Here is a 19,634-nt window from a genome sequence, read left to right on the forward strand (position 1 = left end):
ACTCAGCACGAATGTGTGTGGTAGGGAATGGATTGACTGACAATGTTTCTGTAGCCATTGTTCTTAGAGACATATCACGGTGTGGGGTGAGTTTTGATGTATATAGTGGCATTTTGTCTGCCAAGCTTTTCAGATCTCTTTAAAAATGCGTACAACTTAGAAATATGGTGCAACTATTAGTGTTGTATTTGTTTTTATTAGAAAAAAGGTATTGCAACTTGACCTATGTTAACCCAAACCAAACCGCCAACTCAGCAGAGGCCTTACTTTAAGAAAGCCTGTCGAACCTGAAGTGCACAGCGTGTGGGTCCCTTCAGCCCTGTACGTACAGTCCCTGCTGTGGCTGTACTCCTCATGTTATCCTAATTGATATAGTTTCCATTCCCTGAATAATTCAAATTGTTGGAAATTGTTGCACAATTTTCAAGTTGTATGAAGTGAATCTTCTTTTTTTTTTTCTTCTTTATTTAAAGACATGGCACTCGCTGTGCAGGCGAAGTGGCAGCTGTGGCGAATAATGGCATCTGTGGTGTAGGAGTGGCATACAACGCAAAGATAGGAGGTTGGTACCAATTACTGGATGTTGCCACATACACTTACATTAAATGGTAATAATTTCAAAAGTTCTATGCTAACCGGAATCGCAGTGAATCGCCGGTTTGGTACCAGAATCCCAACTGAATGTAAGTGTTGGCTATCTCACTGTGACTGGGCACGGTTCTGTCGGTGGGGCTAACCCAATTGTTGTCGTGAAGTAGCCCTTCACCACGGCCTCTTATTGAGGAATGATTTGTTGATGTAGTGTATGCATATATTGCCTAATGCCACCATGGGGAACAGTATGGTGGGAGCTGTGTCTTTGAGAATATTTCCACAGGTTGGTCTGGATATGGGTTGCCAGTAAAATAACACCAGCTGAGGGAACACTTGAGATTTTTTTTTCCTCAGTTTGTCTTTGTTTTTTTTCACCCCAGCGTCTTCCTACAGCCGGGCATGCTCACATTTTACATTCCGTGGTTCTCTTCATTCCTGTCCCCTTTTAGGAATGTCCCTTTGAAGGTCGATTTGAGCCTTTGATTCTGGCCTGTAGCATCATAGCCTTCACTGATTGATCCGAGTGTCCTTGTCTCCTACCGCTGCAGGTGTGCGGATGCTGGATGGAGAGGTGACCGATGCGGTGGAGGCGAGATCTCTGGGTCTGAACCCTGATCACATTCACATCTACAGTGCGAGCTGGGGCCCGGAGGATGATGGCAAGACCGTGGATGGTCCAGCCCGGTTGGCAGAAGAGGCTTTCTATAGGGGCGTCAGCCAGGTGAGGGTGGTCCAATGGCGTCATCTGCTGTAGTAGTAACAGTTTGACACAAAAAAGTAGAATTGCTTTAAACGGCATTGCTTTGGCGATGTGAGCTTCCCAACCACGTAATAGATGGCAGAGGCCCAAGGACGTCCACCTGTGATATCTTGTTCATTAAATCAGTTTACTCCGTGTTCAGTCGGAGAAGCATTCTACTAAGCACACGTCTTGGCATGCCCCCCCTTGCTGCTGCCTTCTTCCCCCCCCCCCACCCCCCCCCCCCTCCCTCGAGCCAGCCGCTTCCCATGCTCGTCACTGCAGTCCGCTGCAGGCTGGGGCTGGCATTTCCTGTGTTGCTCAGAACGGTTTTGGAATGCTTCAGCGCGGGAAGGTCACAGTTCAAAGTACCCATGTCCTCGCCAATGAACATCCTGCTCCGAGTCCCACGTAGCAAGGTTGGATTTATTGGGCTTTTACCACGGGAAGTGATGTCCAGCCTCCAGTGCTAGGCTGTGCCCGGGCTGCTGGCTGCGGTCTCTGCCACCTTCCTCCAGGTCCTACACGGACCCTTGTCCCCGGTAAGTGTGGGCTGGAGTACTTGTCAGAGGCAGCAGGGACGCTTGTAAGACATTTCCCAGGTTCTCTTCCTTCAGCTCTTTGTCCAGCAGTCTGCTCAACAGTGGGCTGTTCACTAAGGGTTGTGAACACATATGTGCATCCTGAAGTGTTTTTGGGAGTGTAAACGGGCATTAGTGAGCTCTAAATTCCATATTCTGATTCATAGACTCGAGGCAGTCAGAATTATAAGATCATAAACTACCCTTTAACAACTGAAAATGTAGAAGTGTGATAGATTCTCTGCTGTTATGTTTTGGGGGAGCGGCGGGAAAGAGATGGGGTGTCAGAGGGGCAAAAGACAACAAACGCCCATAGATTCATAGGTGTGAGGGCATTCAGAAACATTCTTCAAGGCGATCCAGATAAAGGAAAAACTTGCAAGCTGAGGCCCACCGTGTTTAAAAAAAAAAAAAAAAAAAATGAACAGGGACTTTACAAAATTTCAAGGTTATGTGGGGTAAGGGTGTTTTGCCACATTAAGAACTTCTTATAAAGAAAAAGTAATGTGCACGTTTCCACCATGCAAGTAAGCATTCCGTTTTAAGTGTAGGCGAGGATGAGTATTCCTTTATGGTATGGATTTCCAGTACTCTCGGATTTTGGTCAGTCTTATAAAAAAATCTGTCCCTTGACTGACTTTATGGTGCTGTGGATGGAACCCGAGGTGTTTTCTGTACACCTCTGGTGCTGTCCCGGGGTCTGAGAGGGGAGGGTTGTTCCAGAGGGCTGCACAATTCTGATGTGGCTACTGCTGTGCGTCTTGTGTTTGCTGCAGAGCTAGGAACATTGTTGTGTGGCCCTATAATGAGCAGTGTTAAACAAAATATCATCCGGGATCAAATGGTGCGCGATTTCCGGGTCCTGGGTGAGTGAGCCATGTTGCTCTGAGTGTGCGTCGTGGTTGGAGGGCCTGCTGCTGTGATGTTACTCTGTCTTTGGTGTGTTCACGTGCGCAGACCTGTGTCTATCAGAGTGTGTGTAGAAGGATAAAAGCTGAGGTAAACCAGTCTTTCTCTGCACCAGGCCCACTGGCACCAGCCATACTAGTGTGTCACATTGCTACTTGTTGTATCAACTTCAAAGTACGTGAAAAGGTGTGCTATCTGTGGTGTGCTGGCAACTCATGAAAGCAGGCTGAATAAACCGCTTTGGGGTTTACGAACTTCTATGGGTTACTAGTTGTGTAGGGCACATGCTGTGCTTCAATCATTAGTAATTGTTATGACCAAAATTAGGGGTACTCCGTTCACCCGTGGAAGGGTCAGGGCTTAGCAGACCCTGTAGTGATTGGATCCTGTGACCTGCAGGTTAAACACAGATTCTGCAGCAAGTGCACAACGCACTGAGACATCTGTGTGAGCTGTGGTATGAAAGGTATTCACACAGTCCTGTAATAGAAGAGTTACCTTCTGAGCAGTCTCCTAGATATTACAGTCTATGTGAAGGTTACAAACAGATCTTTGTGGCAGACACGTTAAACTGCTGGTGTATAAGAAGGGGGGTTTAGGCCGGTTCCCTTCAGATACCCCATTGATCTCTACAGTAGTCCCATTAACCCACTAAGGTATCTCACTCGGATAGGAACATATGGCTTTTAGGTTGCAATGCTCCCAATAAATAAGTACTGTCCCACAAAGTTCTCACTGGGAATTGGTGAATGAACGAACAGACATTTATAAAGAGCACAGGTACTCAGCAGAGTGTCCCGGCGATATTGGGCAGCTTTCCACTTTTCCCCACCTAGTTGCAAAATAGCCACGTTTTGAGTTGTTTCCTGAAAACAGCCATTTCCTTTGTGGCTCTGAAGCCTGCCAGAAGGTGGCTCCAGGTTTGAGCTCCCAGAAACATAACTGTTCTTCCTCTGGTTCTAACCTGGCGTATGCTGGGTATGGTAGCCAAGCTATTGAATTAGGAGCTCACTGTTCTAGACAAAGTGTAGTCAAGCATTCTTTTCCTAATGTAACTGGAACCCATTCCATGAAAGGTTTTAGAATGTAAGCACAGAGTCTTGAATTTGGTCCTCTTTCTCACTGGCAACCAGTGAAGAGCACTAAGATGGGAGGACATGGTGGTCCTTAGATTTAAATGAAGGACTAGTCTTGCCGCTGTATTTTGAACTATCTGCATACTGTTTAGAAAATAATCAGGAAGACCCAAGTATAGAACATTCCCGTAGTCCAGCCTAGAAGTAACCAAGGACTGGACCACAGTTTGCCTAGTGGTCAACGACAGGAGAGGTAAAAAGTTCCTCAACGTTCATAATAGCCCAAAACAGGTACCTACTACCGCTTGGATTTGAAGTTTTGATATGCCAAGAACTGTCAATATGAATGCCCTGATCTTTTACTGTGTTTTGAGCAGAGGGAGGTGAATACATATCCTGGGGCTACCAGAGGGCTGCCACCCTTTGAGGGCTCCTCAAAGGGTGGCACACCAAAAAATATAATCTCAGATTTGCAAATCTCAGCAGGGCACTCTGGATTATATTACCAGAACTGCAGCTTGCACATTCAAAGCACTGCTGATGTCTGGTTTCACTGAGAAAAAAATGTGAGCTCTTTAGAAGAGCAGGAGACCGGAGGCTGTGCAGTCCTAGCACTGTATTCCTTACATAGATCTCCATTGTAACAGGTGGGAGCCCACATACTAAGTGCACCACCTCCTCCAAACCGTGACCAACCCATGGCTAGGGCACCGACCCTCTTCACAAAACAAGCATCTCACGTATACAGCTAGCACACTACCTCTCTTGGTAAAAAAAACAAATCACTCTCCTGCCAAAGGACCATCAGACTTCTGTCAAAGGCAAAACAGTTCTACTGAATAGACGGAGACTATACAACTTCTACACGCCATCTTTTGTTTTACAAAATCCTATGCTATTGGCTCTGCTTGTGCTGGTTTTGGTGAACTACTTGTTTTTTACTCTATAGTTCTTTTGAGCATAGTTTTGTTTCCTTCAGTTTTTCTCACCACCCATAAGGAGCAGGGTTAGTTAACTGTTTTGGATATATTCTGAACAGTGACTCCCCAAAGGTTAGTAGATAGTTCGCAGGTCAATATTCAAGGACCTGCACCACAGCCCATTTATATTTATATTTCTCAATTCTGAATGGCAGTGTCAGGTCAGTATAAAAATAGACACTCTCTCATACACAATGATCCTCTGAAAACATGTATGCAGTGACTGACCCTTGTACCATTTCGTACTGTGATCCTTGCAGATTTATTGCCATAGAAAGAGACCACCATGACCCACTCCAGGGAATATTGGGTTTAATCTCAAATGGGGCTAACTTTTAGGATGGGAACTGCCCATATGGAATCCTGGTAATTGGCAAAAAATGGTGCCTTGTGTGTGCGGTAAGTCTTTAGGGTAATTTCACTCATCTCTCTCCCATCTCAAACATCACTGGCTCCCAATTCTGAAGAGATGCCAGTTCAAGATGCTGACCCACGTCTACAAGCCTTTTCTAAACAAATGACCAGCCTACACCAACAAATGCCTGACCTTCCACCAAACCATCAGACACCTGTGATCCGCTTCCCTCTCCTTTGCAGACACCCCATGGAACCATCGAGCCAACAGTGGAGGCCGCTGATTCTCTCACCTCACAGCCAAGGCATATAACAACCTCCCCCTACACCTCGGGAATGCACCGTCCCTCAAGCAATTCATGAAAGAGCTAAAGACATGGCTGTTCAAATGACCACCACACAGCAGCTAACATTTCCAACCCCTTGAGACCCTCACAGGTGTTATGCTGCGTTTTATAAATGATTAACTCATGATACCTCTTGAGGTAAAGTTTTACTTGAAACTTAAACCTGAGCAACTTTTCGTCTGAATGTTTTGCATTAAAACTTGGAAATCCTGCCAGAGCTCAGTTGCTCTAAGGCAATAGCAATCACAACTGGTCTTGGTAAAGCCAATAGGTCTTGCCTTTGTGACCTTTTGCCTGTGTCAATGCTGTGATGTCCCAAAGAGAGGGAGGGTAGGAGTTGGATAATGCAGACAACACTAGGAATGGTGACTGCAGGACAACACGGGCAATGGGCAGGAGGGTGCAAGTCAATATAGAAAACTGAGGAGAGGGTAGAAGCAAGTCATCACTGACAATGGGAGGGAGGATGATAGCAGGGCAGCAAGGCCATAGCAAGGTAACCTAGACAAGTGGAAGGGAGTGTAGAGGCAAGGCAAGTTGAACAGGAGGGGTGGTGCAGGCAAGTCAACTGGACGAGGGAGGATGGGCAGGAGCAAGCGAGCACAGGTCGTAGAGGAAGATGGAGGGATCTAGGAATACACGAAAAATGCATCCCTACTGCATGGGAGTGACAATCACACAGAGGAAGGAAGCCTTCTGCAGCTAACCAATAAAAAGCAAGCAAATGAGTGACCATGAAACCAACCAATAGTAAGCAATAGGCGGTATCTAAACCCAATGATGGAAAAGGAAAAGTCTCAAAGACCGCACATGTGCTGTAGGTGAGACCTATAAAGCCAGTGGCGGACTTAATGGACTAGCTTGGGAATAGATGGGAAAGCAACATGGAGCACTGGGGGAAGAGGTAAGTATTTGGTGGAAGGAAGCAGTGCATGAAGGACAGAGCTAGAAAACACATGCACTCGCATGGACTGTTAAAAGATAAAAGTAATTCCCTAAATATGAGCAGTGGAAAGATACTAAAAGAAAGCTAAAAACTGTGGATTTTCCCAAAAGTGGTGTAGAGATATGGATGAGGCGATGGTGGCAGAAAAGGCGGTTTCTATCAATCGTGGGTGTCCACGGAAGTGGGAAAAGGTATGGGGGGGCATGGAACAAATTTAGGGGACACATCTGTGACCCGCCACAAATTGATGCAGAGGATGTTTCCCCGTAAGGTGATGGTAACGATTTGGGCGATTTGGGAAAAATACTTTATATATGGATTTGCTTTTATGCCATGTTGAGGTCACAATGTGTAGCGTTGCTCTTGTAATTTGTTGTGGTTGCAGCCAGTAATGAATCGTGATGAATGTAACTTTGCCCTGATTATCAAATCAATAAAAAAGACATTTAAAAAAAAAACTGTCTTTTCATAGGATGGAGTTAAACATTTTACTTTGCAACACACTTAGGAGTGCTGCGAAAAGAATGGTTGAAAGCTTTGGCCAGTGCCCAAGAGTTCCAAAAAACAGCCCAGGGTACCAAAACTATTTTTTGCTTAAACGTCTTTCTGAGCATGAAACTGCAAGGAGGCGTATGTCCGCTCAGCATAGAGTGCGAGTAGAAATATAGTTTTCAACTTTGGTTGCTAGACAGCCTGAGAACAAAGTCATTCAAGGCGTTACTTGGGAGTCGCCCTGGTGTAGCCTGTATTCTTACAATACGGCAATGTAAGGAGCACGGACTGGATGAGAGATTATTTTCCAGAGTTGCCCCTCAACCTTCAAAGTAGCGTTCCATCCAAAGAGGAAGAGGCCTGAAGGGGGTTCCATGCTAGCATACCACTGTGCACCAGTTTATAACGTTCTGTATTCTGGAGAATATAAATATTCTCCAAAAATGAGCCTTACTTGAAATGTCATGGCAGATGCCCGTGCTTTTTGGTTGCTAAATTTGGTGTGATAGTTTAAGCGTCAAAAATGTTGAGGGCTTCTGACCTAAAAAGTGTGTGTACATCAATACGCAACCATTTCTATAGACTATAATCTATCATTTGATGGGGTTGTAGCCATTTGCATTTTTTATACACCCCTTTAGAAGTTTTTCTTTTAGTAATGCTGTTTTTTTTAGGAGAGCAAGGCATTGGTCATCGCACTGCATCAACTGTGCGAGCCAAAATACTCACTCCTCTGGAGTTGTAAAGCTGCATGGATGGGCCTTTACTAAAATGTACAACGTACTTGGTCCATCAACAGAATTAGCTCTGCATAGCTATTGTAAAACCTCTGATGAAAAATTTAATTTTAAGATGATTCTTTGTTTCAATTAAGTACAGTTAATAGAATATCTTTGCCTGATTGTTCCTCCATAAATAGAAAAAGAACATGTTTAAATCTAATTATAGTGTTTTTCTTTGATTACGGCAATTTGTTTGGAGGGATGCATTTGAAGATCGAAGTCGTTTTGCATTCTTCTGTCTTCTGTCCATGTTGGTCATGTTCACAATAGTGTGTACAACCACATCACATACAGTAAATTAGGGGTTTTGTTAACCACTCACATGCTCAAAATGTTATGTTCCAATGCTGTTCTGTTGTAAAACATTGACTGAAGGTTCTGTGTAGTGCTATCGAGGCTGAGTGTCACTCAATGTTATGGTGTCTAGTGAGAGGCACATAGAAAAATCTTTGGCAAAAACAGTCTCTCCTTTTGGCTGCCAAGTGAACATATAGGTCTCTCCGTGTATTTTGCCAATCCCCTGCTGCATCTGGAAAAAAACCAGAAGGGAAAATAGCTAGGACTTTTATGCTTGCATAAGTCAGGATACTAAGATGTCCCAGCCTTATGACTAATGTGCTCACGTGCGTCCCCATTCATGAATGTGCATGTGCATGTGGTATGACGTGGCCACCATTATGTTTATTTTATCATTTACCATTTAAAGCTGGCGGATGCAAATCTTGAAACAGTAAACTAAAAAAAGTAATTTAAACATGCACAAAAGAGCATTTTGCTAAAGCGACCGCAGAAGTGCCCGCCAAAAAAATGTATGTATGCATGTGTGTGTGTGTATAGAGAGATATAGTTCGAGAGAGGGATAGATGGATAGTTCGAGAGAGAGACATTGAAAAAATATATGTATTATATCTCTCAGGATGGGAAGGGGAGCAACAGAGGAGCAGGTGGGGTGAAGGCAGTGCAGGGGAGCAACGCTGGAGCCTGATGCTTGTGCGCATTACGAAAATAAATCAAAATCAAAAGCCAGGAAGAAATGGTGGGAGATGAAATGAACGTAAGTGGGGAATGAGGAGGGTGCACCATGAAGTGCGAAGAGAACTTTTTTGAGGGGGAAAGCCGCACACAAGTGCGAGAGCACGAAAACCTGTACCCCGATGGAATGCTGATAGGGAAAGCAAAGCAGTTGCCCACTGTAAATATTGCTATTGTCCACAATTTATCTTCGACTACAGGCAGCTCGAAACTGTCTGTAAAGAGACCTAAAAAGAGACACTGCACATGAATTAAAGACCGAAACACACATGGAATCTCATATCATTTATTCCCCTTTCATATTTTAAGATAGATGAACACACTTGCATTTCCTTATCGCGTTTCCTCCATGTTTCGCCCTGTGTGGTGAGTAGAGCCAGAGCTTTCTCAAGGCTATTTTCGTTTTTTCAAGGCAGCACGAGTATCACAATTAATTATTTCATTTTCACATATTGTGGCAGACTTTATCAGCAGTTGAGCAAATTTAAGAGGCAGTCGCCATCCTCCTGCATGTCACCGGCTTAATCCGCAGCGTATTCATGTGAAAATGAAATAATTAATTGTGATACTCGTGCTGGCTTGAAAAAACGTAACTAGCCTTGAGAAAGCCTAGCTCTACTCACCACACAGGGCGAAACACATATCGGCTGTTCGGTCTTTCTGCCTCTAAAAATGTGTAATAAATATCTGATAAATGAGTGAAAATGGAGGAAACTCAGTGGAAAACCATCAATAAAAGGAATTTTGTCCACTCGAGCTAACTTATTTTTGCTGTATCTTTTGGAATCCAGTATAGTTCACCCATTGATGGGAGCAAATTGAAACATTGGCAAAGGAGGAATACATGCTTATAAACCTTTTTAACACTTGCATTTCCTTATTTGTGTTCAATGTTATGCAAACTTCTTACTCCAGAATGACATTTTAGCCAACTGCAGTTTCAGATCTTTTAGCTGGAACTGTCGCGTGAATCTCTGCTACAAAATCTACACATTTGCCTAACTTTTGTTTCCTTCCTGTGCAGGGCCGCAGATCCCTAGGCTCTATCTTTGTGTGGGCCTCTGGGAACGGGGGCAGAGAACATGACAGCTGCAACTGCGATGGTTACACCAACAGCATCTACACCCTGTCCATTAGCAGCACCACCCAGTACGGCAACGTGCCATGGTACAGCGAAGCCTGTTCCTCCACCCTGGCCACCACTTACAGCAGCGGCAACCAGAACGAGAAGCAAATTGTAAGTGTTTACCTTCCATTTCTCTGTTAATCTTATGCTGCTGAACCCCATATCTCAGGGCAAGAAGACCTCAAGATTTTTTTCTGCTCCAAAGATCATCCGAAACTTTGACCAACACTTGCCGATGTGATCCTTCTAGTGGTCCTCTTCTGATGGCATGCGGTGTAGAAGGTACCAGAGTTGCTCTCAAATGAGGAGCACTACAAGTTTCAATTGATGCATTGAACGGTTCCATGCACAGTTTATGTAGAATTGTTCTGAGGTGTCCTCAGTAATGAGGTTGTCTCGACTGCAGAGTTTCAAGTTACAGCGTAGACAGTGAGAGAAGATCGAATAGTCTGTCACCCAGAGGAGAGAAGCATTTCTTATTTGAGATTTCCACACATACATTCATAGGTTGTATGAGTCCTCTAGTTCCTTTCTGCACCCCTTAGCTATCTTCCTTACGTTTCTTCACCAATGGCGTGGTGGTCATGCTCTTTCTGAAAGTGGGTGCGATTGAAGCTTCTGTGTTTGTGATGAGGAGGAAGTGCATTTGCAGGCGGTTTCCCACTTTCCTAGAGTTCTACAGGCCTGTGGCAGGCGGGAGGGCAGAGGCAGGTAACTCAAACATCTGCAGCGCCTCTTCTTCCTGTGCACCTGGGTAGACATGAGCACAGCGGCAGACTGCAGCACCACCATGTTCCCTGAAGACCCTGGAGAAGTAGAATGGCGGCAAGAAAACTGCTTCGCAGCACCTTTCTTTGAGACCCAAAGGTTAGGTGGAGGAGGAGGTACTGGAAGGAGCAGCTTTCTTCCTCCATGTCCCTTGGCTCTGTGGAGACTGTGTGAGACGGCGGAACAATGGTGTGAGGTTTGAAGTGTTTGGCAGGTTTTAAAATCGGAGTGACATGAGCGAGGAGTTGGGTGTCCTACACCGATACCGCCACGAAGTCAAGTGGATTTTAAGGCACTGAGTGTAATAATTCTCACGACAGAAGCCAGATTAGTCTGTTCGTTTGCATCCGTGGCATTTGCTTGTGAATTAGAAGTCTTGCATGCAGGGTGCCAAGACTTTGAGCAGAGATAAATAATAAAGGATGAGGAAGGGAGGCCACCCTCAATAGGACATGCTTCCTTGTTTGTTCGAATGGTCACAATTAGATGCATTTGTTCTCTGAGTATCACACTCTGGATTAACTCGCCACCCACACGTGTGGCCTGTGCGACAAGTCACAGTTTGACATCTGGGCCAAACAATCCGGGATCAGAGCAATCTCCGAGTATTTAAAGGCAGAGTCATATGGTGTTGTGTATTTAAATTCCGTCCCATATGGCTCCTTTTATCCAAGGCCGCCTCCCTTCAGAGCATGCTGCTTCTTCATTATCTATGCATGAACACATCCAGTAGCATTGTGGGTAACCATTCCACTGCGGTTTCCAATTAGCAACCCATCAAAAGTGGAAGCGTATTCTACTTGGCACATTGGGCTATAAGAATAGCGATGTGAGGTATAGACATATATGTATAGCATCCGCGCACGTTCAAGCTCCACGCCTCCAGTGCCTTTGTCAGACTCTACGATTCCTCTTAATTGCTATCCTTTATCAAATTTATTTTCTGTAAATGCCTGCAGACCTGCTTGCTTTCTCATGCGCATGACCGCATTAATTAATATCAGTAGCTCTCACGGCTGTGAGGCTGCACACTCGCACCATACAAGAGTAACTATCTTTAGAGTATGTCAACGCGACACATTCCATACTGTTAATTTCTATTCTACTTTTTTCTTGAAACTATAAGATTTGCGTGTAATTGATTTTATTGTGTGAAATGTTTTTTGTAATGCATTGGCTTTTGTTTGTTGTCTTCAAAGAGCTGCTGAACGAGTAAGCTGCTCTCTTGCATGCCACAGGGGGATGCTTTGAGTGGGCCAGCTAGTTCCAGCAAAGTGTCCCTTGCGCAAATTGAATAGTGCTTGTAAATCCTGAAGATTTTCAACATTATTTCTGTCAAAGTCCACCCTTCCTTTCAGCCATTCAGAAAAGACAAAATGCTAATCCATTGTGTGCGGTGATATTTATGTAAATTAATCCTGTAAAGTCATTCTGTTTAGTGATGGAGATGGGTTATAATATTGTACCAAGCCTCGATGTTTCTCCAGGATTTAGAGTTCTTCAGTGATAAAAATGCACTTTACCGTGCGTGCCTGCGTGAATGTGTGTGCGCGCGTGTGTATGCGTGTAAACAAAGGGGGCTAAAGAAGTGGCCACAAATCTGGTAAAAACACGTTCCCCAAGTTAGTGCCTTCGTCTCCCTTCCAGTTCCACCTGGATTAGTAGTCTGGAACTCTCTCCCCCAAAACTAGGAAACTGTCCCAATCCGATGTCTTTTGGGAAATCCTTAAAAACCTGGCTCTTGAACAACTAGTTCCTTGAATTTTTAGCATATTGTACTAATTCCTTACTTGAAGCAGTGTCAAGACGCCCCAGGGCATTCGAGCGCTACACAAACTGTTAAATCAAGATTTACTGTTTCAGAAGATTGTGCCAGTTTGTTCAGAAGGATGTTCGACCAATAGGAGACATGCAAGTGCCCCCACCTTTTCGGGTAATAGACCAGTTGTGAGCTACCTGATGTGACACAACATTGGCCATGCGCAAAGAGTTTCCTGGAAGTACATTCAACTCGAGTTCTCATCAAGGCATCACATGCCAGAGACGGGTAGAACACAGATGTCGGGATCTGCGGTTTCTGAATTCATTACTTGTTGTTGTGAATTGGGTCTTTGTAATGGTTAGCGAGGCATAGAGTAAGGGCAATCTTTTCTCTAAACCTGTGATGTGCAGTCACAAATCTTGAACATTAGTTCTCCCCACCTCCTCCCCACTAATTTCGGATTTACCCACCTCACTGCCTTATCCACACTTGTGTATCAGCAGTGTTTCAGTGAAGTTACAAGATGCCCATCCACACCTTGCCACTGGTTCTGCCCCCTTGTAATGTATACCATCAAGGATTAGATTGGAATAACCCACGATCATGGCTATAAGTGGGCCGGGTCTCACCGGGTCTGAGCATTAGCAGTTTTTTAAAGGGGGCCTAGAAACGGGTCTCTATCGGGCTCTGTTTTGTGCCCTGGCACCGGCGGTCTGTTTTTTTTCCATAGTTGCTGCTGATTTATCTTATGCAACCATTGACAAAGCCAATAGTTCTGACTTGTAGGCTTATTGTATCATATATCTGGATGCAATGACAGGAACAACAAAATACAAGTCGGACGGCACACTGTGCTAAACACAGATTTTTAGCTTACATGTTTATAAGCCACACCCTTCATTACATTGACCATGCCCCTTTGAGAGACCCCCTAGTTTTTTCATCCCACTTCAAGCCCTGCCCACGAACAATAATTCATGGAAACATCTGCCATATATTTTTTGGAAATAAAATCTGAAATGTGTATGTGCAAAACGAATAATTGGCAAGCATTGTGGATTGACACTCAAGCACCTTTGCAGGTAACACTTGAACAGCCGCATAGCAGAGAAATCATGCATCAATGGTACTTTGATGTAAACCTCGTTGATGGTCAAATGACAGTGTCAAAAGCTGCAGGGCCACACGTCCAGCACTTTATTGTATTGCAATATTTATATAGCTGTTATTAGCATTACCCCAATGTGGAGCGCTACATGGGTAGCACAGTGTAGAGTGTGTGGTTGAAGGGTGTTGTCTTTGTTTTGATCTCATTTGGTAAGTATTTCCAGTAGCCTTTCAACACCCGGCAGCCTGACCACGAACAGCCTATCCACAGCCATCAAGAATTTTGACAATTAAATTAGACCTGCGTCCACACCCTGCTTCCCCCCCCAATCCCACAAGTTCCAAAACACAGCAATACAACAATGTCCAGACTAGGCCTGCGGGTACATGGAGGGATTCACTGATAAAATGCCACTGTACACAACTGTTGCACAGATGCAGCATGAGCTAGGATAATGTAGACAGGAGCATGTTCAAATCCGGCCTAAGACTCTACCAGCAAACGATCCAGACAACCAAACCTACTGCTCTGGCGGTATCATTGATGCCAGCCCCAACAGAAGGAAAGAATTATTCGCCATTGTGAAATTTAACCTCAACAGCAACTGCCTCCAACACGATCACCTTCACGCTGGACCATGCAACAATTTTACTCAATTCTTCAGCAGCACACTTACCACCATTTACAGGAATTTCAACCTGTAAGTTGACCAGACAGACTACACCAAATGCCTCTCAATCTTATTCAAAGAATCAATACTAACCACATGGCCCATCAACGCTGAAGAAACCACTGCCACCATGAAGCCCACCCACTCAAGAGCCCAACCTGAACACTGTCCCCCACCACACCTACTCCAGAGGACTGCGACCCATTTGTACCATGATCAACGATTCTGAATGCCTCCACCTCATCTGCAACCTCCCGAAATGCTTGGAAACACGCAACTGTCACCCTTTGCTGAAGAACCCCTCTGCACACCCTTCAATGCCTGCCAACTACAGACTAATCTCCCTGCTACCATTCTCAGCGAAGATCTTAGAAAAAAAATCAACGGACAACTCACCAAATACTTCCGTGAACACAAACGCCTCGACACCAGTGTTTTAGATCAACCACAGAACCGAAACTGCCCTGATCCCCATCACAGATGACATCCGCATGACTCTGGATGGAGGAGATTTACTCTTCCTGGACCTCTCTGCAGCATTTGAGTCTCCCACCCCATCCTCATCAAGCACCTACACAACATCTGAATCCAAGGACATGCAATCAGATGGATCTGCTCCTTCCTGACTGGAAGGACCCAGTCAGCCTAGCACCGTTAATCCGGGATACCACAACCTCATCTGCAGAGTTCCTCAATCTTTTCTGAGCCCGATATGTACGCGATAACTCTAGCCAGCATCACTCACTGTTAATGCCAAAGTCCTCTCCTACGCCAGTGGTATGCAACTCATTCTCTCTCAGACCAAATGGCTAATATCTGGATCAAGTTCAATGTCTGACTGATATAACCCTCTGGATGAAGACCAGCTCTCTGAAGCTGAACACCAACCAGACCAAAACCATAGTCTTTGGGAAGAGCACATCACCCTGGGACTCCACCTGGTGTCTAACAAAGCTATGACCGACCCACACCCTCTCAAAGAACCTCTGGATCATCCTCCACAGCAATCGCTACATCATCACCCAAGTCAATGCCATCACTGCCTTTTTGCTTCCATACCCTGAAGATGCTGAGAGAGATTTTCAAATGGCTCTGAATCCTCGCATGGAAAACCAAAACACACACTCACACTCAGATATCGGTAGCCAGAATCCCCTTTAATCTGCCTCACCATACTCGCACTACAACTGAAAGAGTACCCCCTGACTCCCAGATCACAAAGCAGCACAATTCAAACTCCTCACCGACACTTTCAATGCACTACATAATACTGGCCCATCATACCTAAACAATTGCATCTGCTTTAGCAAATCTTCTAGATCTAGTTGTCAAGTCTTATCCTGCATTGCTTCTAAAGTGTGGAATGACCTGCCGGTCACATAGGAGCGTCTTCCTCACTTTTTGAATTCGGCAAGAAGCTGAAGACCTGGCTTTTCGAGTAGTAGCACTAGGCCCTAGGTGTGGCTAGACTTGCACCTCAGTGCCAGGATATCATTCCGGGTGACAGTGCGCTCAACAAATCTACATAAAATGCTTAATTATCACAGTGGTGTAGTGATTGTGTTATGGGCCTAGTATACAAGAAAAGCAAAGGGTTTCTTGTGTAAGACAATTCTGCAGTTTGTGAGTTGAGTAGTTGGGTGTTAGAATAGGGACTTTTAGTGGAAGGGGACAGTCCAGTAGCTGCTAGGTTGCATAATTGGTTGAAAAGGTTTGGAAGGGTCAAGGGTAAGGCACATTCTGAGAACCTAGTGATCCTGCGTTTGCACCTTCCCTTATTTTTAACTTCCTCTAGGCAAATCACATTGTGTCAGCTGTTTGGATTGACCTCTTTCAGCGAATGTGTCTGTGTGATTTAGGTGTGAAAGTAGAGAAATTAGAAGGACCAGATATCCTGAGGTTTGCTTTGCAAGATTGGGGTTTCTCCGGTCATCACTTGCATAATCCTGTTCCCGGCTTTGTAACACCAGTTCTAATATAGGCTTGTAATATTTCATAAGATGTTTGAGGTTCCGCTGAGCCGCAACGTTGGTCAAGGAAAAGCTAGGTTGGCAGACTGGCGTATAAAATACCGAATTTTAATAATTCGGAACAGTAGCAAGAAGTGCAGTCCACATATTAGCCTAGGAACTGGTTCTTAACGATTTGCCAAGGCGTTGCTGCCTTTTAGAGCGCTCTCCCAGCTCTTTCAATAGAACATGGTATTCTACAGCAGCCCCACACAGTCCTGGGTGGCCCATGAATCATGGCGGAATGCGCTTTTCAAGGGTGTTTGTCTCGCAGAAGCGGGCCCTCTGATGGAGGACGCGCTAAGGAGTCTGAACAGCTGGGTACCTTTTCATCTTCCTCTTCCCGGTGTCCTGGTCTGACTCGAGGCTGCTTTGTCTGCGTGTCAGGGCAGTCAATTTATACTTTTGTTTTTATGTCTCGTAGATATTTCTGCAAAGCAATCGTCCTCCGAAAACTCAAGTCAAATATTCATAGGGTGGGAAATTGTGTTTGAGGCGCAGATGTTCAAGTGGGCTCCACATTTCAGATATTAAAACACTTATGTTTAAAGAGATGGGATCGGAGAGCGGCATGTATGATGCGACTACTTATAAAATGCCATGTTTTGCTTGAACTTTGTGGGGGACATTGCTTTTTTTGGTTCAGTCCGCTTTGGATGATAGTGGGTTTACTGTGACGGAGACCTGAATCACCCCTTCCTAGCTGTGCCCTGTCCTTGTGCATGCAGCATTGCGCTAGGGGTTTCAGCGCAGGTCATGTCCTGGCTCTTTGAAACGTTTATTTATATATCCTCAACGAGCCATGTTACAACTTGTAACAACGTTTAGGACAGTGGACTTGTAGATGACGCATAAAACATACATGGTTTGGGTGATGGTACATTTCGCGATGGTTAGATTAACGTTTGCTTTTTGGTGGTTCTAGGTGTCCACGGCTGGTTTGTCTGATTGGTGGTCTCCGATTATTACCTCATTAAACAGCGCATCATTATTGGAGCCCTACAGATTGGCCCCAAGCCGGTGTCGTGTACTGCGTGCCCTTTGACTCCTAGGGATCTCCCTCCTCACCTGGTGCCCTGCGGGCCGGTGTCTGTAGGGAGCCATCTTTGACCCGTCTTCTGCTGAGGACCAGTGGAATAATGTCAGGACTGGCATGTTCGACTGGTTACTTTGAGTTTAGTTGCGTTCCTGCTGTCTGTTCTGCCCTTGTTTGTTTATCAAGTAGCTGTTTTGTGACCCAAGTTCACAACGGATCGCAAGTGAACCGTTAAGCCCATTCCAGCCGTAAAACCTTTATTTTCAGTTGAAATGAGATTATAAATTTCTGAGTTAGACCCCACCTGGGATTACTGGGTGTTGTACAATCTGGGTAGAGAACCACCTGCATAAAGGAGGTGTAATCCGTAGCCAGCAAAGGACCCCTAGAACTAGGGTGACCAACTGGCATTGGTGCAAATTCAGGACGGTGAGTGTAAAAATTCAGGACAAAGGGTCAAAATTCAGGACAAAACTTCAGAACAATAGGTACGTCAGGGGTCTCCAACCTTTTCTGTAGTGAGAGCTACTTCTGATCAGTGAAAATCGTTGTGAGCCACTAAAAACCAGGCAATTCGCGCATTTTTTGGAGACACCTCCCACGCCCTGCTTCATTGTCTCTAAGCCTAATTTCTTTGTGACCCATACTCTGGTTTGAACAAAATACACATAGATAGACCTATAGAGCTGTTCAAAGCTGTATGCAGACTGAAAATCATAACCTAATAAACTGTACATCTGCCTCACACCTCATTCACCACACTGCTACGTGCTGCGTCCCATACCATGATCACTACACCTTAGAGTTCATCAGGCAAGACAAGGAAACGCTTCCCATATAGAATTAAAAACCAAAGCAAACACTTCGAACTACCCACCCTACACAAGCCATAGCTTGCTAACCATGTAGGTAAGTGCTTCAGTGCCACACATTAGTAAGCGCTATAAAAATGCTGCAACAGAAGTCTTCCCATTTCTTCATTATCAAAAAATGTAAAACGCAGGGAGAAAAGTTATGGTACAAATTAATACATATGATTTGCTTTCATGTCCGAACCTTTGCAGATTATTGGAACAACAAGTGGCCGATATTTGGAAAGGTGGCAACCTTAATTTCATTATAAAGCACTTCACTCACTTCTATAACACATGCTTTAACTCTGCAAAGTCCATTTTCAGAAAATGCATAGTTCCGCAATGTTCAGCAACAGACTGTCTGCTAAGCCTTGCACTCGCTGTACAGTCCTATTCTACTTCCAGTAATATAGTAGCATGAAAAATAGGGCAATGTCCCTTAGAGCAGACCTCAATAAACAGAAAGCTCCATAGTCAGATCAATAACTGGTACTAGCCAGGAACGACCCTTTGTAATCCATTAAAAAAGCAATACAATACATCCATCTAGTCCAGCCTTATCACACTTCTGTTGAGTAGGACTCACCTACAAACAATACGAAAACATGCAAAAACAGATAGTTTGATTCTTTTTATATAAAACATAACTTCCTGAAAATAATTATGAAAAAGAAATAGCACACCGGTAGAACGCTTTATTCTCATGGTATTTCAAATGGGCTCTGATCTCCAGGCCAGACCGCGGGAAAACTGATATTTCACAGACATTTCTGTAACTATGCATAAAGAGGGCTGCATTATAGCTCCTATTTGCTTTAATTGAAAACGTCATTATTGAAGCAGAAGGCCCCTCGTTTAAACTTGCATATTATTGAAAGAATAGAAATAAAGATACTTATACATTAACAAATGTAATATACAGATCTAATTTATTCAAACTCTTACACATCATCAAATACTGAAAACGCTGCAAACAAGTGACCATGAATTTGTTCCCTAAAACAAAATGACAAATCTGATCACACCTCATGCATGCACACACACTCCAGATCACTACTGCACTCACCAGCCTGCTTTCCTCCTTCCTGCATAGGTCATGAGTATCTGAATCAGTGTAATAATAGAGTCCTTCATTTAACATTCTTCTAAGTAGCACCTCAAGAACCACATAGACAGAACATCAATGGGATCAAAGTGCATGGCTAAATTCAGGAAAGGACTAATGAGCCTTGTTAAAAAAAAAAAAGCACACAAAAAGAAATTGCATCATCTCAGCCACTAAAAGTGTAAACTGCCTCTATTAAACGCATAGTAGTAAAAGTACTTAACGAATCAATTTGTTTGTCGTAGCTGTGGTGCAGCAAAACACAGCTCCATGTCACACAAGCAGGGATGCCTTGGCACAAAGTGATGGGCCTGTTTTGGGAGGATCGGGTCACTACATGTAAAGCGATTTGATTTCAACATCT

The 19,634-nt window shown here is 44.4% G+C and overlaps 1 protein-coding gene across 1 annotated transcript in view; it reads left to right on the plus strand.

The window, feature by feature from the left end:
* FURIN (furin, paired basic amino acid cleaving enzyme) overlaps positions 1-19,634 on the plus strand; it is a 375,254-nt gene that overhangs the window by 285,598 nt on the left and 70,022 nt on the right. The window contains exons 7-9 of the mRNA XM_086950518.1: positions 474-562; positions 1,143-1,315; positions 9,857-10,069. Coding sequence (XP_086806644.1) covers positions 474-562; positions 1,143-1,315; positions 9,857-10,069 — 475 coding nt within the window. The remainder of the gene's footprint in view (positions 1-473; positions 563-1,142; positions 1,316-9,856; positions 10,070-19,634) is intronic.

This window comes from Lissotriton vulgaris, unplaced genomic scaffold, assembly GCF_964263255.1.
Source record: "Lissotriton vulgaris unplaced genomic scaffold, aLisVul1.2 SCAFFOLD_802, whole genome shotgun sequence".
NCBI lineage: Eukaryota > Metazoa > Chordata > Amphibia > Caudata > Salamandridae > Lissotriton > Lissotriton vulgaris.